Genomic DNA, 23,245 nt, shown 5'->3' on the forward strand with positions numbered 1-23,245 from the left:
TTTAGCATTTTTATGTATTTCTTCTGGAGACGTGAAACAATGATTACACAGCCTGTACCCCAGGAGTAAAGGACACAGGACAGATGCTCAGTAGTTCACATTTGCAAAGCAGATGAGGGTAATGCAAGGCCATCAGTCTAGGGCCTTCCAGGTTAAGAATTAAAAACGTGGATGTCGTAATAACCACAGCTCACCTTTGAAATCTCCCAGTTGACTGCACTTTCATACTTGATCCAACCAGTGACTCCAAGAGGCAAGTGTTTGAGGGAGCTCCTCATTCAAGTGAGTGTGCACATGGGTATTCAGATGCAAGAAGATACTGGCTTCACAAAGAGATGTGTTTCCTTAAGAATATTTTAAGAACATAAAATTGTATGGAGCAATAAAAACAGATAGGGGTCTAGAAATATAAGTATAGAATGTTAGACATTTTGTACCTATTCAGTCAGCAGAGGACCAGGCCTGCCGGCCCATGGAAACAAACTTTCTTGTTCTTCATTTCATCCTAATTAGAGATAGTCAGAAGGCTATTTCATTATTGTTAAGTTTACTTAGAGGCCCTGGAGGAGGTGGTAGGGTGATGATGGTCAGATGTGCCCGTGTGACTTGGAAATAGTGTCACTGGATGAAAACACAGCAGTGAGGCTGTGGTAGTTTTGCATCTAATGTTTTCACATGGAGTTATCAGATGCCACAACAGCTCCACAAAGGCCAGTGTGCTGAGTTCATTTCCAAGCAGTCCAAATTTGTCTCTAGAGAATTCTAGATGTAGGAACCATGGCCGATTATTTCAGAGAAGCTTATTTCCTCCAGATAAAGGTGTGTGCTGACTGAGGCATGTCGTTCTGCTCCTTCGTTCATTAGACTGAACGGCTCGAGATGCGATTCACATTTTGGATTCCAAATGTCTAGCAAGGCTAGAACTGATCCTTCTTGCTGTGTTTACCTTCCTGAGTCTTTTGGAGCCCACAGCCTCATAAAATCAAAACTCTGAAAGCCCCATGTATGTGGATGTTTTGTTTTCTTTTGCTTCTCACCTTTCTGGGATAGCTCATTAGCACAGTGTTTTGAGTGCTAATTGAACTCATTTGATCCTTGGGAAACAGACTTAAGAAATGTTACTATTACAGTGGACAGCTTTCTTTATCCTTTAATGGCCTGTCCAGCATGAAGCCCCATCCCTGGTAATACTGTTGACCATTTTTTCTATTTTTGGATCAAATTAAGCCACACTGGCCCTGTTATTGAAGCAGTGTGTGGGGGTCATTTGCTATGAGGTTTCTGTGCTGTCAGCCAGGATGTGAAATCTCTAGTGTCCATACTATTTCCTGAGGTGAGTTCTCACGGGAAGTAGAATTTATTACAACCTGTCATTTGTGCTCATGAACACTATGACAGTAGGAGATTCTGGGTTCCATTTTATAACTGACATGTCAGTGCATTCATGGTTTAATCAGTCTTTAAACAGTATTTCATGGTAATGGTCTACTTTTTGTTGCTTGCATCATCATATTCTTTCTGTGATTGCAGGTCCCACAGGTATGGATCTCTGGCAGCTGCTGTTGACCTTGGCACTGGCAGGCTCAAGTGATGCTTTTTCTGGGCACGAGGGTGAGTTCTGCTTTCCCATTCCCACCCCTACTGTTATGAAACAGCACTAAACTTTGCTAAATCCAAAGTCTTTGGGTGGTTTAATTAAACAGTGCAAGGTTTAGGAAACTTGCCTTAGTTTTAAAATCATAAACTAGGAGAGCTCTCCTGTGAATGCTTTATGAGGAATACCATAGTCAACTTTGGCATCTGATGTTTTTACATTGAAAACAAATGCAACATATCATGCTGAGGGCATTTATGTTGAAGACAAACCAGATCTCTGGTTCTTGGGCTCTGGGAGAGAGATGGAAATTGCAGTAGAGGTTATTAACTTACTGATCACTCAGCTCATCTGTGACTAAGGATATCACAGTCTATTTCCAGAGTTTGGAATTCAGGCCTCTTAATCATATTCTCTGAGACAGGAAATTGCAGGTTTCAAATGAATTTCACCTCTCATGCTCTGTGTGATTACCATTTGGCTAAGTTTGAGGGAAGAGACACCTGAAATAGTTGAATGACATACCCAGGCATCATGAGCTTCCTTAGCCATCTCTATAATTGTCTCTTCTTTTTTGAACCCTTCTTCTGTAGAGATGTCTCAATATTTTCAAACTTAAATTTCATAACAGAAACAGGGAAGAGTTATGAAGGGGAAATGCAAGAAGGGTTTTTCTGTCCAGAAAGAAAACTGCTCTTTGGGTGGGGGACTTTTTCAAAGATCGTCATGAAGACTTGATTTTTTTTTTTCTTGCCTGTGCTTGAGCTGAGAACAAGAACAATATATTTCTCCCATTCCATGAAACCAAATTCAGTTGTTGCTTGAAAAGTTACTGACTCCCTTCACACCCAACTCAGGTTGGAAAACACAGTTTAACAGGCGACTTAGCACCTTAAGATGTCCTCCATGACCTTGAAGGCAAAAATAAGTACATCATAGTGAGCTGCTGAGGGTGTCCAGAGTAACTTAGAAAATGAGAAGCGTAAAATGTATTGTTTTATCTGTTAAAGCAATTCCAAAATATTTATAGAAAATAAGTCATAATTGTTTAAAATATTTCCTGGCCTCTCTGGTGTTATAATGTCAACATTATGCAAGTCAAACATGGAGAGAATTGCAGGCTCCATTTCAGCAGCTTTTCCCATGGCTGGTTTTAGACCCTGGTTCTGAGCCAAAGAATTGCAACTGAGATCCTCTGCTGTTCCAAAGTCATGGAAGTTTAATCTCTCCTCTCTTCACTATCCACATGGCAAGGCTTGAGGAATTTAGAAAACCCGTGAAGTGAAAATATGGCATAAGAATCTATAAAGAAATTGAAAAAATGCATCCCTGAGTGGGAGATTCGAGCTCAAATTGCTTTTCAGACCTAGAGAATCTGCAGAGAACATATATTTCAGCTGCTTCAACAGTTTAATAAACCTTTAACTTCATAAGAAGAGTTAAGAAAAAAATGTCATTTGCTGTTTTTTTAAAAAAACATAAATTTTGATGTTTATATTTAAGGTATTAAAAGGGATATTATAAAATACATCTATATAATAAAATGTTTACTATAGGGGAACAAATTAACATTTTCATCATTTTACATAGGCACCCATACCAGCCCCAGCAAGAGCAGCTGTAATTTACCACGTAGCAAAACTCCTGAATGTGATACAATATTATTAACTGTAGTCCTAATGGTATAACTTAGATCACCGGATTTGTGCATCCTACATATTTGCTATTTTGTCTCCTTTGACCTATAGCTCCCCAAGTCTTCCCTGCCTCCCAAACACCTGTTAACACTGTTCTCTATTTCTATATAATTGAGCTTTTTATTTTTAGATTGTACAAATAAATGAGATCATGCAATAGTTTTCTTTCTGTGTCTGGCTTATTTCACTAAGCTTAATATCCATGTTATGGCAAATGGAAGGGCCTCCTCCTATCTGAGGCTGAATAATGTTAAATTGTGTGTGTGCATGTGTATATACCACAATTTCTTTATTCATTCATCCATGGATGGACACTAAGGCTGTTTCATATCTTTAAAAAAAAAAAAGAAAGAAACTTTTTTTAAAATTGTAGATGGCCACGATACTTTATTTATTTATTTTTATGTGGTTCTGAAGATTGAACCTAGTGCCTCGCGCATGTGAGGCAAGCAATTTACCACTGAGCCACAACCCCAGTCATGTTTTGACTGTTTTGAATGGTGCCACAGTGGACACAGGAGTGCAGCGTTCTTTACAAGGTGGTGATCTCATTTCCTTCCTTAACTGGTTTTAATATTTGTCTTATCAGGAATTTTTTGCTTCCCTTTTTGTTTGTTGGGGGAAGACAGAGTATAAGGAAAGTCAATGGTTTATAATAAACACAAATCTTTTGTGTTACTAGTAATCATATATAAGTAGTAACTTACTAAAGAAAAAAAATTTTTTTTCCTTCTTTTTTTCTTGTTGGACTAACCAAAATTTTATTGGATATGTGGGTACTACAGAATACTTCCTTAAAATGGCCCAGGAATTAAGAATAGGGTATGATGTTTACGTAAGAAGGTGTAGGTGAGCTTGTTCAAGTATGTGGGTGGGTGTGTATTTGCCAGTTCTGGCCACTTATCTAATAGGTTCAGCCAAAATTAGTGGGTGACATGACATGGATCATGATCTCAGATGACATTCCTGGGTCATGTGTTTTTTTTTCTGCCAGGTCTGGATCAAATCATTTTATTTTTATTTTCTTTCCCATTGTATAAGACAGATTAAAATACAGGTGAAGAATTTTTAAAAGATAGACATTACTATATTCAGAAGTTAATTTTTTAATCCATGTTGGTCAATGAAAGATGTGGTTGAGAGAGAGATGGTGGAGGTATCACCTGGAGAAAAGTTGCCCAGGAGCTGGGAGAAGATGACAGATCCGTAGGCTGGGGGAAGATTGGCCCTGGAACCTTAGAGCAGAGTTTTTCTTGCCTGAGCAGATGAGTGATAAGAAGTATTCTTGACCTGAGAGTATTTCTTATATTAAGTCTAATTGCACCTGGGAAACTTAATGAAAACTAAACATTGAACAGTACCATCATTGTATTAGCTAAAGTGTTGTAATAGATGTTTTCTTTCTGTCTCTCATTCTTAATATGAGATAGAGTCTGTGTATCTGCTTCTCAAAGCAGGATACATAGTCTTGGGGAGAATTTTTTATTCCAAAATCAAGAATGATCAACAATACCTCATTTTCAGAGGTCTTTGCCAGGTTAACCTATCAAAATTGCTACTCCTGAAATATTGCAAATGAAAAATGGGCAGAAAGATCCAATGGATGTAAGTATTCTTCCAAGGATTGCCTATTATCACTAGTTCACATATATTTAGTACATCAATCAGCTTACAACTAAGGTATCCCTTAGACCTTAGCCACCTATGGTGTAAGTAGGAAAATCCCTTCCCCATGAAGTTCAGTCTAGCTGAGATATTAAGAACATTCAGAAGTTAACAAGGACCTGGATGGCTGTAAAGTCTGGATCATGTGATGAAGGAAAATGGTCAAGATGCTCTGAACTATTTTTATAGCTATATATTGGAGAAGTTAACTCAACAGATTCAATGCACAGATATTTCTCAAGAATTTTCTTTTTTCAAAGTTTAAACATGAAGCCATGAGGAATACAATGATTCTTCCCTCAAGGGATTTATCACGAGTTAAGAGATCCAGTATGTACACCATAGTATGTATAATATTTATGCATAACATGTATATATAATTTATGTACATATATGCACACATGTGTGTGTGATAGACATGACCTATAGGCATAGCTTATAATTAGTATCATAGCACTCTACAGACTAATTCTGCAAAAGGTGTTGCATTATTCCATATCAATTAAGATAAGAAACATTTTAAGAATGAAATGTCATGTTCTAAAGAAAGCAGGATCCCCAAAATAATATTCTCTGTGGATCTTTGAGCTCTCTTTCTAATTCTATGAAACCTGACATAATACTGATTTGAAAGAAAGAACTCTTCTGTTCTTGTTGCTAAAGGAGAGGAAATAACAGCACAGAGGGAGGAAATTTTTATTTTTAAAGTAAATCCTACCCCCCTACAGTTGAAGCTCTACAGAGTCCTGAGAGGTTGCCAAAACATATTGGAAATATTTCAAAAAAGTATTAGAGGCATAGTTGTAGTTGATAGAAAGTATAGGATGTCTATATTAAATATTTTAAAAAATGAATAATTCCAGGCTTTTCCATGTCACTGGAAGTAAGGGGGAAAGCTATAGAGCTTAGTTTACCACTATGTTGACCCTCACTCAGGGCAAGAAGAAATTTTATAGTTTGTACAAATGCCATGAATCAAGTCCAGATACATCAACAATCCTATGTCACCTTTCCTCATGGTATCACACACTGGCTTTGACCTTGGGGTTCAGCAGGTCACAGCAGGCCAGGTGAAGCTTCATGGATGATGCTAAAGGGAGATGTGAGCCCAGACCTTTGCAGACAATGACACAGAACAGTCTTCCAGCAGGTTCTCATCCTGTATGGATTCAAAGAGGAATTTTTAATTTATGCTCCTGACTTTAAGGAACTCATAGTTTACAGAAGAGAAGGCAGAGAAGTAAACATAATTCATTCTTGAACCTCTAGGTTATTAAGAGTTTTAAAACTAAGTAATAGTACTGTTAGAGTTTCTCTTTGGAAATGATACTAGTAATAGGATAAAAGTGAATTTGGGATGGGTGCAGAGGAAGGTGATTATAATAGAACAGGATAGATGATCTAAATGTAAGTGGGACAAGGGTGGTAAAAACTGAACGGAGCGTGGACAGCAAGATGTGGAGGAGTAAATCACAGCCCTTGAAGTCCAATTAGTGCCTGGAGTTCTGACTTCATAAATTGTCAGTACCTTCTTCCTCCCTTCATTTCCAAGCTTCTGCACTTTTAGTTCAATGTTACTAGCATTAGCTCTGACTCACTTTTAACACTGGAGTCCTAGAACACAGATCAGCCTATCATCAGGAAAGTGCTGGTAGTTACTTGATGGCAATGCTCCAGGAAGAAACATACTGCAGCTGAGTGACAGTCAACTGCCTTTCTTTTGCACCATCTGCCAGAATTCCTCCTGCCTGTGCTCAGCCTGGGTCCTACCTCCTTGTGTGTTGTGGCGTGGCTTAGCCTACTGTGAGTGAGGATCCACCATGGGTACAAAGGCCTGAACTCCCTCTTCACTGTAGTCTCTGGACATTCATGTCTGTATCCCAAGACCATGACAAAACCCCAAACATTTCATCATTGCTGGAGTATGTACTTACTTCACAGTGTAGTAAAGTAAAAGCCGAATGCATTGAGCATTGCAAATGCACTGGGCAGAACCTGGGAGGTTGGCTAACACAGTAGTTGAATGACTCACCCTGTCAAGAAGCTGGCAGTGAGAGTGATAGGTTTGTGTCTCAGTTAATTAGTAAATGGAAGAACTGGGACCACCCATGAATAGTCCTAATTCACACATACCCATAATACACTCTCTAGTCTCCCACCTTGGATCTCAACTTTTCCAGGATAAGAACCTGTCCTGGTTTACCAAATGTCTCCACACCACATTGATTCAGTAGCCCAAACTGGGAGTCCTATTGTGTGGAGACCCAGAAGAGGCTTCTGTAATGTATTTGGTGTGAGGTGCTGGCAAAGAGCAGCTGTTCATGGACATACCTGCTTGTCTGTCTCTGGCTAGAGGCTAGCTGTGTTCACACAACTTGGATCTACTCAGCCAGGTCCTATAGATGCCTGCTTATCCATGCTACTATGCACCTAACTTGTCATCAGGTATAGTCACCAGCAGCCATGCTCCCAAGGACCACCCTCATCTTTCACAAGCAGCAAGCATTGAAGTCTCTTGTTGGCTTTTCCAGCAACACTCCCATGGGTGTTTAAATAGTGCTGTCAACATCGTCATCTTCAAACCTAGAGTAATGCTTCCCATCATCTGTAGTTAGCAGCATGAAGGCAGTGATGAAGTGTAACAGACATACTTTGAAATATGATCACGCAATTTGTCATACAAAAAAGAATATTCCTTGGTGCCCTGTCTGGTGACTACTAGACATATCCAGAGGCCCCAGTGCTGGGAGACTTCTTTAGCCTCAGCTGCAAATCAGAGTTTTCTCTAACCTCCATTTCTCAAATCTGTTCAAAATGCATCCAAAGTATTTCATCAGATACACTTATCAGAAACCTCTCTTTCTGTTTATATTACAAGTCATGGCCTGAGCCCTCACCCAAACACTGTCTGCATTGCATTTCCATGGTAGGATTACACATATTGGAGCCAAGTTGATGATGTCTTAACACTGGGAGAAACATTTTAGGATGATTTTTACAGAAGGTCTCACCAAGAAGATGGGTGGACAGTGTGTGAAGGGGACTGGCATTTATTCTGTGTCCCACTTCTAAATGAATTTGAAATGACATCTGTGTTTCAAGTTGTATGATAAGTTTGGATTGAGTCTGCAATGAATGCAATTTAATTGGCTTCAAGTGACTGACACAGTGACCATTGAATACCCTGTGTAATAAAGTTTTATGGTTTTGAAACCTTCAGGTCCATCAAGGGTGTTTTGCTCAGCCCTGTATCTCCATTCTCTAGCATTTCTATGAGGATCTTAATAAATGAATGAATCAGCATCAATATCCTGGCCTAGGATTTATCCAGTCCTGTCCCACAGTTGTCACTACTGATATCTCCAGTCCTGACAAGTGCAGAGGTTAAATTAAGATGTCTTTAAAGTGGCAGGTGAGGGGGTTGGCTTGAGAGCAGGTCTGGAAATGGATATGCAACTATAGAAACTGGAATTTGAGGGCTTTCCCTGGGCATCTAAGAAGTTCACTTTCCTGTTGGACCAGAACTTGTCCCTAAACACTAATGCCTGCAAGCTTGATTCCCTTCCTAAGTCTTGCCGACGACCCCTGTCCAGGTGACTGAACTCTGTCTCCCATGCACCAGCCAGTGGCCAGCATCCTACAGTGAGTGACCCGGTCACCCAGCACCAGTCCCCTGACACCACCTTTATCTGTGCCTCACCTACCTGATTAAATCTCCTCAAATATTGACAGACCTCTAGAGAGAGATATAATGAGGACTGCAGATCCTAAATCCAAGTTTTCTCTGCCCCTTTGGACATTGAACTTCAGATTACAAAAGACCCTAGTTAGGGATCCCACACATAAATGCATCAATTTTTCCACCCATTCCCTTAAATATCAGATCTTTTCACTTTTCCATTGAGAGCCCATCTTGAAATGTGTGACTCTCAAGGTTTAAGTAAATGTTATATTGATAAAATCCTTCATTTCTTGATCTCTGAATATGAAAAATAGTTTATATCCTTTAATTTTTTATCAAAACCTGCAAAATTTGTCAAAGGAGAAATAATATTTCAAATATTTGACTTCTGGATAGCAATGTGTAGATCTAACAGATTGACTTTAGTAGTGACTGAATTGATGTTTTCACATGCTATATTTTAGGGAACCTTGTGTTCCCCCAAAATGAGAGGTCTTGTTTTAGGAAAGGACCACTTTGTGGCTGTCTTACATTTAGCACATGTCATGGTTCCTCCTCTCCCCTCCATTGATCCATTGCTTCCTTGGTTGGAGCAAGGGTAGCCATGCTTTTCTTAATAGTAGCTAATGGTAAGAGTCTATATTAGGATGTGTTGTGAAAAGAGCAGGGACAGGGAAACAGGAGGAAGAAAGGCAGACAATGTAAGAGTCTTGCCTTGTGTCATACACAGCTTGTCCAGGTTGGCTTGCTAGGAGTACAGGCAGCAGAGTTCTGAGGTTCCATGCCCAGATGGCCCTGGTGAAGAGGAAAAACAGGTTTATCATGGTGCCCAACTTTTTCCTGATGGCTTTGCCAGCACCATACTTTCTTGGTTTTGCTCTGAACTTCATAAACATGGTTGACCAGCTCCCTCCCACTCCACAGCTATCACTAAGGCTGAATGTATCCCAGCGGGGGTCTTACTGAGGAATAGAGGGAGAGAGACTATCTTCTGTGTTACCATGGCCATATTTGCATGTCAAACTCACATGTATATATTTCTTAATGGTTTTGAAGGCCAAAAGCATAGCTACTCCCTGGTATGGCCTGGCTATCTTATTTCCATTGGGTAATTGCTAAAAGCCTACAGTGTTAGGTCAAAATATGTACTTTAAAGGGAAAAATAATATTAAAGACAAAATAGATGCATGCAACCCTCTTAATGTAACACATCTAGAATGAAACTGTCTCCTGTTGAATTTTTGGGAAGGTGATTTCTCCAACACATTGGTTGGAATGGGGTTGCTAAAAAACCAATCAGAAGCCTTTCATGTAGGGGAAGTCAATCAATGCCTTAAAGCAGAAGGTAAAAGGGAAGAACTGAACTTCCAGGCTGAAATAAGGAGAACGTGGTTATCACTGAGCCTACAGTGGGCATTCAGTAAATGCTGTGTAGATCACTGAAGGATTTGCATCAGCTCAGTTCCATTAGTCTAAGTTCATGTATTAAATCCTTCTGAGGCTTGATCCTGCTCTTGACTGTCATTTCCTTGGGGCAGCAACTATCAGCCAGAGGCTAAGGCTGTTGGAGAGGCTGGTCAGGCTGCCATGGCTGATCCCCAGAGCATCTGCCAAGTTGCTTAGGGAGCAGACCAGGAAGAGGAGTTCTTCCAATCAGTCACAATGGGTTCCTGTTTCCTTCTGTGGCACAGGAGAAGCAGTTTAGATTACCGATTTCAGAACAGTGGTCTTAAACTTTGTCAGAACTGCCTTTGAATACTATTTATAAACTGTGTGAAATTTTTTGGTTGAGTTCTCCAGAAGTCAGACACCAAGACAAAGATTCATATGCAAATGAATTATTAGAAAATGATTCAGAGAGATACTGATAGATGAGTAGGAAAATGAAACAGGAAAGGTAAAGAAACCAAGTTGCAAGCAACAGTATAATATCAAGTACTGTTCCTCTGGGGGTGGGATAGAGGTGGGTACCTATCTCAGTCTCCTCTGGAAGTAGAACATTCTCAGTTAGTGCTTAAGGGCTGAGCCCTGCCCCCGGATGTAAATTCCTAGACACTATGAGGTCTCCAAGTGCAGGTAAAGCTGATTCCAGCAGACAGGGGGCAGCTGACAAAGACAGAAGTGCTGGGTGTTGGGAGTGAAAGCACATGGAAAATCTGTGTGCACAAAATAACAGCAGGATCAACATTAGCAAGGCACTGACAGCATCTGCTATAATAGTTTTGGTAGTTTACATTCTCTGGGCTTCCATTTTCTCTTCTGTTAAATGGGAGGATATGACTTGTTTAAAGCCTTCATTGAGATTATACAAGTAAAGTACCTAATGAGATAGCACAGGAAAGACACATGCATATTCAATAACTGGTAACTGTTATTGGTCCCAAGTTGAGTTACTACAAACCCTAAGGCCTAAACAAACAGACAAACTAAACAGACATGTAGAATTTAATTTATAATAATATATGCCTTATAGAAAAGAGTTTGGTTATACCAGGAATTTTTGGAAGCTGAAGATGATTTTGATGATGACTACAGAAAATTACCTCGAAGTGAGTTCTTAACGTTTCAGTGTCAACAACAGAACTAAGACAAGATAGCATAAACTTTTGTAAAATGGGATACTGTTCTATTGTCATAGTCTTGAAAATGAATGTTCGGATAATGAGTTTGATAAAGCCTACTGCTCCCCTTTTTGTGCTTTCCATAAAATTAAATCAGAAGCATACAGCAAGCGGGCTACAGAAGTTGGCTCATGCTGGGAGTGATACTGGGAAGATCAATTCAACCCACCCAGCATTCACCAAACATCCTTATTATCATAGACATAATACCAAGAGTAGGCATGGTTCCCTGGAGAGTCACTGAGTGGGCAGGGGATGTGAACCAACCAGTTAGAACCAAATATTTGAATTCTAATCCCATATCAATGTTATTCTGAATCCAGTTCTAAGTACGTCATATGCATTACCTTTGTTCAACTGCACAGCAACACTGAGAGGAAGATTCCATTATCACCTCATTTTATATTAAGGACGCCAAGAATAATTAAGTTACTAACCTACATAGCTAGTGAATGTGAAAAGTGGGAGTCCAACCCAGGCAGCCTGACCCCAGTATGCACACTGTCTGTCCTGTACTATGGTATGACAAGCACTGTGGAACAGTACAGTCGTGTACCTGAGATAAAGTTGAATGGACTGGGCAAGTGGCCAGGCTGCAGAGATAAGTCAAATCAGGCTCCAGTGTCCCTGTGTTCAGTTCTAAGGAGCTTGGTGGCCTGTGGCAAGGCAGAACTAAGGCCAGATGCTGGATTACCCTGGGAACATGAACAGACACTTTCCAAGAGACAATGTTAAGAGAACTTGGATTTTGGTATCTAGGAACTGCAGATTAAACTTTTACCCAGAAATAATTGTGTTGTAACAGATACCAATTGAAATGAATTCAGTAGGTTTAAAAATTAAAACAAAACAAAACAAAAAAACAGAACCTCTGCTGTAACAGCAAGTCCTAGGACTTGCATGATAGCAAACTGACTAGAGTATTCACCTCTTAGGAATTTAAACTGATTCCTGGAAGTTGGGTGTTGCATATCTCATCAGCCTAGCTAAAGAATTATAGTTATGAGCTGGGGATATAGCTCAGTAAAAGGGCATTTGCCTAGCATGTATATGTATTAGACCCCAAGTTTGATCCCCTGCTCTTAAAAAAAAAAAAAAAGGCAAATACAGGAAGTGATTCCATGCACTGTAAATCCTCTAAGATTCACATCCACTAGACTTAATAGAGCACTTACATTTCTAATGTCAGAACTCATTATTTTATATATGATATTAACATCACAGAAAATTGTATTATTTGTATTTTATGTATTGACAACAATAAATGTAATATTTACATGATGTAAAAATGTTTTATATGCTTACTCTTAGGAGGAACTTTTGGTGAAGTGTGAGTAATTTCCTCAAAGCAAATAGGCATCTCTCTCCCTGAGGCTAGATTAGTAGCAAAAGTCCAAAGGGACAGTAGCCACCACTTCTCCTTTGAAAAAACTTGGGAGGTGTAAGGACCATCCTGTAAAATTGACTCTGAGTTCCCTCTTCTATATTATTCATGGTTCCTCATGAATGCAGAGGTTATCAAAGTAAAAGTACTGCCTCTACTAATATGTCTGTAGATTCATAAACACCCATATACTATTATATCAAATGCTTTTGCCTGCTTCTAAATCTATACCTCTTTACTCACGCTTTTCCCATCCTCAGGGGATTAGAATTCCCTATTTTCTACATAGGTCTTGTGTCAGGTATAACAGTGTTCTTAGACTATTCTTCTGATAGAATTTATCCACACAAATTAGTTTAAGTGAAGCCGAGTTTATGAGAACCAGTGTATACACAATTCATTGGCATTTCTTTTTATATTAATGTTTAAGGAGTAAAAGCCAAATTGTCAGAAGAAAATACTGTATTAAGAACTGATTTGAAAGTGAACTTGAAATTTTTTCTCTACTATTTAGTAAGCCCATTTAATGTTGTGTTGGGAAGAATGGCAACCAATCAGCAATTCTGGAATAGGAAGCCAATCCTGTCAGCAATCAACTCTGTGATTATGAGTAAAAGCTCTAATTTCTTTAAATTTATCTATTAGTAAAGCTTTTCATACCTGTAATCCCAGTTACCCTGGGGTTTGAGGCAGGAGGATCACAAGTTTAAGAACCACTTGGGCAACTTAGAGAAACCTTATCTCAAAATAAAAAGTGTTGAGGATGTAGCTCAGTGGTACAGTGCTTGCCCAGCATCCAGCATGTACAAGGCTCTGGATTCAATCTCCAGAACCACCCCCCAACCCCTCCACACACAAAAACCTATTAATAAATCTTTTCACAGATAAAAATCAACTTGTCCCTTTCAACTCCAAAATTATTTTTCTATTAATTCATAGATACAGATGTGATACTCTGGAGGAGATCCCCTTATGTCGACCTTCTTCTGGTCTTTGTCTGTCTGTTTGTGGTCATCAGTGACTCCAGTGGAAGGCAGGCTAGCCAAACCTGCAGAGATGCAAAGTTAAGGCTGGCTGATATGCTGAGCAGGAGACCTAGGATTCAGATGACAGTCCACAGCAGTGGCCCCAAACTAATATTAAATTTGATAAGATAAATGTGAAGTCCTATATCTAGGTTTAAGAAAAATCAGCTTCCTAAAGAAATGAAGTGGGAATCCTGGCTTACAGCAAATCCTCTATAAAAGATGGAAAGTATTTGGGTCATTGCTTGCCTGTTAGGATGCCACTGCCAGAGCAAGGGACGAGGCTGCCCTGACAGGAGTAGAGGGCCTGGGACGCAGAAAGCACCTCCACTCTGGTCTCTGCACTGGTCACAGCATACTGAGAATGATCAGGGTCCCAGACATCAGATTCTAGCAGAATGCAACAAACCTAAACAAAACAGGGCTGATGGTGAAGGTTCTTGAAATCATGTTGGAGGAGCTGGAGCTATTTAGTCTTATGGGTGGTGATGAGGTGGTAATGAGATGATATTTGTTTTCACCATTTATCATGTTGAAGAAGACTTTAGCCAATTGTGTTTAGATAGCATGGCAAAATGGTATAATAAATCACAAGGGTAGACTCTGGAAATAAAACATATGCATGGAAAGATTTTAGCTCTATCAGTTTTAACTCTCTGGCTCAGAAAATTATTGAATTTCTCAGCACTATTTGTCTCTTTTTCAAAAAACTGCAAATAAAAATTACCATCACCTTACATACTTACTGTTTTGTGGTAAGAACATTTACCACAAAAATTTTACTCTCTTAGCAATTGTCATATCTACACATTATGATTAATTATTTTCACAAGCTTTACAATAGATCTCCAGAACTTTCAGCCTAACTGAAGCTTTGTACCTTCTGTGTACTGTCCCCTCCTCATTCCCTACCCTCAGCTCCCAGCAGCCAGCCTTCTATTCTATTTCACGAGGTCAACTTCTTCAAATTCACTATATAAATGAAATCAGGCAATTGTTAGCTTTCTATGCCAACTTATTTCACTTAGCATATTGTCCTCAGTTCATTCATTTTGTTGCCTATGGCAGAATTTCTTTCTTTTTTAAGACTGAATAGTATTTTTTCTTTGTCCATTCATCCTTGCTCAGAAAGCCACGGAAATAAAATGAGATAGCTTGTAAAGTTCTGGCATAGCTACAGAAAAGTGTGGAATTTTCAGTGGAGACTTATCTTCTCTTCCTTTACCTTATCATCAAGAGAGGAAGAATGAGGATACTAAATTACTGTTTGAAGAAAATACTTCATGTCAATTACAACTATCTCAAAGTAAAATGAGTCGCTGGGTCAGGGGTGCGTGCGCAGAGCTGATCTGCAGGAGTAGTCTGGTGCCCCCACCTTGCCCAAACAGCTTCACATAACAATTGCTTGAATTCTACGCAGTGGGTTTCCACTTAAGATTTCATTTGAACAAATAAGTCAGAAAATTTTTAAAAGGCAGAAAGTCAGTGAGCAAGATGATCCCCTGGGTCCTTTCTTCTCACCGGATGTTGCTTTTCTGTACGCTAGGAACTGATATTCTCTGGGACACGTACGTTAGTGCTGGTGTCTGAGCTGCGAAAAGATCCATGTGTATTTCTCCACTCTGTCAACTCAGGGGATTGTTTTTATAATAGGAAAATGTGCAGTTGTGACACAGAAAGGGGCTTTCTGGCTCATTCTTTATAGTTCTCTACACGACTGCAGGACCATTGTCTTAGGCCTACTCTCCTGTGCTCGTGTGTGGCTTTATCAAAGGCAAAAATAGAATTGACTTGCCAGTATTTGACTCTGGGTATTCTTTTAAACAGCTGGTGTCTAAATCCACTTAGTCCTTTCTAGCTATTCTCTTAGGAACTTTAATTATAAGAAACAGCTGAACTTGTAAAATTTCTAAGACATCTTAGACAATGGAGTCATTCTTTTTAAAATGCACAGAAGTACCCAAGCTAGCTACACCCAGGTGACTTTCCTAAAGAAACAGGGTTAGTAAGCCAGACATTCATCCTATGTCAGTGATTAAGAGTCAAACCACAAACTTGATCTTCCCATGCTTGGGGTTAATTTGTAGGTATTTAAGGAAGATAACTCACAATAAGAAGAAATTTTATAAGGTAAACTTAGTAATTTCTTACAGGAAAACCTTGATCAGAAAATCATTTGGGGCAGGAGCTCACAAAACATAGAGGTACCACAGATTCAGAGATCAAGAATCTAAGTGAGGATCTCTCAACCTTGGCACCGTTGGCATTTTAGACCACATCATTTTTCTGGGGTAGGAGGTGTCTTGTGCAATGTAGCATGTACAACACGTCCTGTGCATTGTAGCATATTGATATCCATGACCTCTACCTGCCAGTTAACAATAGCACTATCTCCTTAGTTGTAACACTCAAAGTATCTCCAAATATTACAAAGTGCCTTGTAAGAGTCAGAGAATTTCTGTCTGGGAACCAACCACTGGTCTAGATCCAGTGGCTACATGCTGAACTGATTGTGCCTAGGATTGTTGTGGAGATCAAATTAGACAAAACTCATTTTTACATTATTAATGTAGAAGGTAAATAGAAAAAAAAAGAAAAGAAAGTAGGAACTTATGAAAATTGAAGGGAGATCAGTAGAATACAGGAAAGAGGCCAGGGAAGGGAAGAAGAAAGAAAAGGGAAATATTGGGGAATGATATTAGCTGAATTATATTGTTGTACTGTGTGCATGTAAGAAGATGTAACAACAAATCCCACAACTAATACAACTATAATTCACCAATAAAAATATGGAAAAAATCCATATTTCTAAAAACATGAATGAATGTTTTTAAAAGCAAAACAAATATTTATATACATGTAGTTATAGTATACCTATTATCTTCTCACTTGTTCGTTTGTTCATTAAGACATCTAAATTTTGGGGTCAAATGCTGGAAACACATAAATAAATTAAGAACTATGAGAGGCTCAAAGTTTCCAGGAAAATAAAGAGGTGAGAAGGAAAAGAGAACTCATGCAAGATGTGCTATAGTGAATGCACAAATATAACATGCACAAAATATTGCAGGAGCCCCAAGAAAAGAAAGGTTGCCTCTGAATCAGACCATAGCAAACCAATTGGACCATGCAGCTGAAGCTGTATGTAGGAATTAGCAATTGACTAATTATGACTAAAGCCCTTTCATACAATGCCATATATGCATGCAGTTTTAATGATGTATTTAAAATACCTGTTGACAGTCGGTATTCAGCACAGCTTAAGGTATTATCATATTTCAGGGCCAGTCTTGAATGGCATCAAATCTGAATGAGCAACTTCAGACATGAAATTGTTACAGACAGCTGTTATTTTCCCCTGTCCTTCTTTCTGCTCATATCTGTTCCAATGATAGCAAATAATCCAATGAAAATAATCAAATAAAAACAAAACCAAAAAAAAAATTCAAACCAGATTTTCTTAAGTAAAGGAATAAACATCAGAGACAATAGGGAATAATGCTAGGTCAAAGGAGAAACTCAGTCCTGGGCATGTTCTTCAAGTGGAAGAATTAAGTCTGTTTTAGTTTTGTTGATTCAAAAAGAAACATTCAGAGCATTGTGAACACCTGTTTTTAAACTCTATCTCTGGCATTGTATATATAGATAGGAATAATTCTAAAGCCTGAGTGATTAACCTTTTAGTTCTAGGGAGATTAGAATGATCATCATTGAAGTACCAGAATTTCTAAACTTTATTCCAGGGTGTTCTATATTAAATATTCCTTAATGAGGAAATTCCACATAAAAACCAAGGTGCCTGCTGGAGTCACATTTACATTAAAGGCTTCATCCTGGTTCCCTGTAAACTTCCCCTGCAATTTTACCTAGTTCATGTTCCAGAGGTACTCATAGATTGCCTAGAACAAGGGTTGTTAGCTTTAGCCTGTGCTGCGCTAATGGTTATGAGTCACATTTGTTTTGGAAGATCACCCCTAAAGCCTGCCACTCATGCTTGTTTATGAGGAATGCAACAACTTAAACATCACTTAACAAATCCCCATGAATGCACAGTCACATCTGAGTGCTTCCAGCAAATGCTTCCTGTCATTTCTCCCTCGACAGCCTAGGAAATTAAAGGCTGGTGGAGCAACTGAAAGACATCCAGGAGCACTTATTAAAAGAAACACGGGAGGGTATGATAACTGCAAAGCCAGCTGTTGAAACTAATATAATTGGTGTAAGATTAAATTTCATCAGTCTTAAGACTGCTTTTTACCACCAGAGAAATCCATCCGCCACATTTAAGATGACATTAATATGGGACATTCTGCATATGGAACTGTCCTATGCCTTTAAAAAAATAATCATGCCATGCTGTTTTTTTAAGCATTACAAGTGAAACAAACAACTGTCAGGTGGATCCATGGTACACTCAGGCTCCTTGTGAAAATTTTCTCAACATTATTTTTAAATCTTAGTTTGATTACACAACCTGCCCTCCATGTCCACAGGTTGTGCATCCTTGGATTCAACTAACTGCAGGTCAAAAATATTATTTAAGAGATTTCATCTATTCTGAACATGTGAATTTTTTCTTTCATTATTCCCTAAACTATAACAACTATTCATGTAGCATTTGCATTATACCCAGTACTACAAGTAATCTGGAGATAATTTCAAGTATGAAGGATATGAATAGGTTATATGCAAGTAATATACCATTTTATAGAAGAGACTTGAGCATCTAAAGACTTTGGTATCCATGCAGGGTCCTGAAACTAATACCCTTGGATACTAAGGGACAACTGTATTTATAATAATATGAGAAACAAATATACCTTATTTAGGAATAATCATGAATCGATAGCTTTTATGTGGCAACTCACTATGAAAATAAAATTTGTGTTATGCTTTATAAATTAGGAGCTCATTGGACATATTTATATCTTTTCCATGGGGTGAACTGGTTGTCTTCAGCTTCCTTCACTTGAAAACAAAACTATTTTTCATAAAGTTACCAGGAATTAATTCATTCCACAAATATTTTTTGAGCACCTACTATCTGCCACACACTCTAAGTGCTTTTAATGCCTCAGTGATCTAAAGAAAGGAAGTTTCCTGCTGTCAAAGAGCTTTCCTTAGCAGGATGTGGAGGAACAGGAGGTGGAGAAGGCACACAGGTGAGGTGGAAAATAGGCTACAACAATAACTAAGTTATCTGGTATTTCAGAAGGTAGAAAGATCTGTGGAAAACTGCCCATTGGTTCCTCATTTGAGTATATCCAAAAATTGACCTTGACTATATGATGTGAATCTCCTAGGCATTTAATGTTAGAATCCAACTAAAAATCATTTGAAAGTAAACTAAGTGTCTTTGTGTTCTCTCTGGCTGGAAGCTTCAGGACCTACCCTCTCTGCTGATGAGAAAACCCAGGCCCAGAGAGTTCAAGGATGTACCAAAGATTCAAAGCAGTTGCAGGCAGGAGTGGGACCAAGACACAACCTCCAGTCCTCCTGTGTGTTTCCTTCTGTAGTTTAGCCTTTGACAGCAAGCAAGAGTTGATGGAATCCATTTGAAAAACTTTTGAAACATTGCAGAAGACAGAAGGACTGTTTCTTCTCTCACTGAAAACAACAACAACAACAACAAAAACATCAGCACAGAGAAGGTTTTGAGGTGCATGAATTAGGTTGGGACAAAACCCTTAGGAAATCACAAGGCTCCTCTTTGTGGTGTAAGTGTGGCCCCTGACTCATGCACTCTTATCCATCTTCCTTACTTACACATTATAACTGAGTGCTGACTTTTCCTTTCCAGTGGAGCACTGGAAGACAAGATTGGGATGAACCATTGACCTTACAGTCACAGGTTTCTCTTTCTTTTTCCTGTCTCCAGTCCTGTTCTGCACATAACTTGGACATTGCCAACATTCTTAGAATTTCACTAAGTTATATGATAAAATTATTATGTATAAATCCTGAGTAAGGACAATATTAAAAAGACACTTCATGTTATGATGGCGTCATAAACTAAAGTCAAAAGTCATGGCTTCTAGACTTACAACTTACTTTCCCTGTCGGGGGGGGCGGAATATTTTTCTACTTACGTGTTTGTGCAAGAATTTAAGGGTTAAGAGAGATTGTGTCTGTCTTAGCACTCTGAAAACTAGAACTTACAATCCACCTTAGCAATTTCAGTTACTGTTGTCCTTTCTTTCTCTGAAAACAAATTTCTAGAGGAATAAACAAGTTGGTATGGTTTAGATGTGAGGTATCACCCAAAAGCTCACGTGTGAGACAATGCAAGGTTTGGAGGAGAAATGATTGGCTTATGCCCTTAACCTAATCAGTGAATTAATCCCTGATGGGATTAACTGAGAGGTAAGTAGAGGCAGGTGTGGTGTGGTTGGAGGAAGCTGTTTGGTGGCGTGGCTTTGGGGTATATATTTTGTATCTGGAGCATGGAGTCTCTCTCTCTCTGCTTCCTGATTGTCATGTGAGCCCCTTCCCTCTGCCACACTCTTCTTCCATGATGTTCAGTCTCACCTGGAGCCCCTGGGGAATGGAGCCTCTGTCTATGAATTGAGACCTCTGAAACCGTGAGCCCTCAAATAAACTTTTCTTCCTCTACAATTGTTCTGGTTAGGTATTTGTCACAGCAGTGAAAAAACTGATTAAAACAGAAATGTACCATTATTTTGAAGATTGTTAAAGAGAATATCATGTTAGTGAAGTTAGTCTCTGAAAACTGGAAGATCCAGCCATGGCTGTTCCTTAGAATAAACTGGGAGTTTTTTGAAAATTAGAGATTCACAAGCCCCATACCTACAGAAGCATACACTCTGGAGGATGCACTGGAATTTATTTGCATGCTAGATGTGTTTGTTAGGGTTAGGGTTAGGGTTAGGGTTAGGGAGGAGGGCAAGAATGGAGAAAGGAAGGACTGTATAGAGGGAAAAGAGGGGTGGGTGGGGTGGGGAGAAGGGAAAAAATAACAGAATGAATCAAACAACATTACCCTATGTAAATTTATGATTACACAAATGGTATGCCTTTACTCCATGTACAAACAGAGAAACAACATGTATCCCATTTGTTTACAATAAAAAAGAAAAGAAAAGAAAATTCCAAACACAAGTGTGAGCGTAATTGCTTTGGGAAACCCTGTTTCAGCTTCCTACTGATGCCGAACTCCTCCCCAGCCGAGTGCCTGGCTTCACTTCAAAAATGGAAGCTCACTAATTACTCAGGCTCTCACCTTTTCCACTCAATCAACATACCTCTTGCTCCCCCATTACTTTGCACTCCACCTTGACAGCTGCTGTTGTCAAGCATCCACATTAGTCCATCTTGACATCCTCTCCTGTCCACCTGCTGCCCTCTAGTGGAGGTGCTGACTCATAACTAAACAGTAACCTGAGGAGGGGTGTGGTCAATCTGAGCTGGCTAGCTCACACAGGTCAGTGTGGGTCCCCACCAGGATGGGCAGAGACCACAGCTATGCCAGGAATCACCAGATAACTTAAAGCTGTTTATACATTGTTTGCACACAAGTTACTGTCACCTGTTCATGGGCTTTTTTCCAGGTTTCAGAAATCTACACGGAAAAGTTTACCCTTTAGACATTTTTGCTTCTTCATCCCTCAGTTCTTTTTCTTCTATCATTTACCTAGATTTCATCTCTTGCAAAAGAAGATAGTTCTTCCTATTTTTCCTTAACCTTTAGACTTTTCAGATATTGCAAAAAATAAAAAGTTGGTTTTTAAAAAAATAATATTTAGAGCTTAGAACCTTCCAGTTGCCAGGCGAAAGCACTCACTTGAACCAAATGTTGACAGTGTAAAGGGCATTTAGTTGAGGTGTTCTCCTTACATTCCTCCAAGACCCTCTGAGGTCCTGAAGTAGTTTTCTTTTACCCAGGAAGCACTAAAATTAAAAAGAATTAAGAAGATTATGGTATATCACACAGCAAGTGGAAAAGCTAGAACTAGAACGCAGGTGTGACGGATGGAAGTCCCTCGTGTGTTTCTCTAATGTCTTTGTTCAGTGTTTAGTGATTGTTCTTCTACTCAGTAATACAGAAATACTAACTCCATGGTAAGTTATATTAAGTCTGATGATACTATGTTCACAGTAAAATCATTTGGCTTTTCTTTTAGTAAATATTTAGCAAGCGGTATATCTCTCATTTTATATTCTTGCATCCAAAATTATTTAGCAGAGGAACTTGGTGGGGGTAAGTTCTTGGAAAAGATAAAGACAGCAAAAGTCACACGAATGATAGAGTTGAGACTGGATTTCACAGGATAGTTGTCATGTACTCCTGCAAGCTCTAGGAAACAAGTAGTTATCTCTTTTAACCATCCAGGACAATTCCTAGTCCAAACATTGATGCAAATATATGAGTGTCCATGCCACAGGACATGATTCCTAACTTAAATTTATCCTTTTTGTGTACTATTTTTCATACTATTATCATTAATTTTGTATTAAATATGTGTATTTTCCTCAAGAAGTATAAACAATGCGAGATTCCATTTGACTGATTTTTCTTTCAGTACCATTGTATGTCATTATTCTTATTGGAATACTCTTAGACAACCTATTCAACCCTACCATTTCCCCCCATGTTGAAATATATAGCTCTATGTAAATAAAGACCACTTTGAACCTCAAATCCATACTTTACTCTCTATGTGATCAGTGTGATATGCAAAGAGTACTCATTAGAATCTGGATTCCAAGTCCTTGTCCTCCCACCATTTTTAAATTTTGTTACACTGATCAGGTAAATAAACTCCTGTGAATTTCATGTATACCTATAAAACCAGCATTATATGACATTTGGGTCTCAACTGAGCAGGTTAATCCAAAGGATTCCTCAAGGGCCTTTGCAACTCTGAGCTATACCTGGATTTGTGTAATGGTTGAAACCTCTGAAGAATTAGATTAAAATTGTGTTAATTAAAATTAAATAGCTATTGGTCAAATTTATTTTTCCTCTGGCTTTCTCATAGGTACCTTTCTCATAGGTACTCAGCTCAGAAGTTTCCTTCAATCTGGTTTTCTCTCTTGTGGTTTTAAATTCGTAAATACTTCATAGAAAAGCATTAAACTCTCATAGTTAAAAGGCCTCTAGACTAAGCCTTTTGTAAAACAAATAGGCCTATGTAAATAAGGGCATCTTATTTTATTCATAGTTCTATGAGTTAAGGTTTTCTGGTACAGGGTATATCCGACTAGATGACTGAAGCCTGAACTCCAGACATCCAGCATTATCCAAGCCCCCTGCCTAGAATGTTCCATACAATTTCCTGTGTTCCCTTCCCACAGCATTGAGGGACTTGTAGGGTATGAAGTACATAGCCACACAGCTTTTGCTGCATACAGTTTTAGTTTGTTATTATCATAGCTTCTTGTTTTAAGATTACAATTTTTTAAGAAATCTATGTCTCCTACAGTTTAATCATCATGAAGTCCCAGGATTCCAAAGAAAAAACTATATTTATTTACTTATTTATTTTGGTAACAGGGATTGAACCCAGTGGCACTGAACCACTGAGCCACATCCCCAGCCCTTTATTTTCTATTTTGA

At 38.8% G+C, this 23,245-nt stretch overlaps 1 protein-coding gene across 3 annotated transcripts in view; it reads left to right on the forward strand.

Moving 5' to 3' along the window:
• The window catches only part of Ghr (growth hormone receptor), a 265,678-nt gene that overhangs the window by 116,020 nt on the left and 126,413 nt on the right, over positions 1-23,245 (forward strand). For all 3 annotated transcript variants that reach the window (XM_047556985.1, XM_047556986.1, XM_047556984.1), the window contains one exon: positions 1,531-1,611. In XM_047556985.1, the coding sequence (XP_047412941.1) occupies positions 1,542-1,611 (70 nt within the window). In that variant the 5' untranslated portion in view covers positions 1,531-1,541. The remainder of the gene's footprint in view (positions 1-1,530; positions 1,612-23,245) is intronic.

This window comes from Sciurus carolinensis, chromosome 6 (assembly GCF_902686445.1).
Source record: "Sciurus carolinensis chromosome 6, mSciCar1.2, whole genome shotgun sequence".
Taxonomy (NCBI): Eukaryota; Metazoa; Chordata; class Mammalia; order Rodentia; family Sciuridae; genus Sciurus; species Sciurus carolinensis.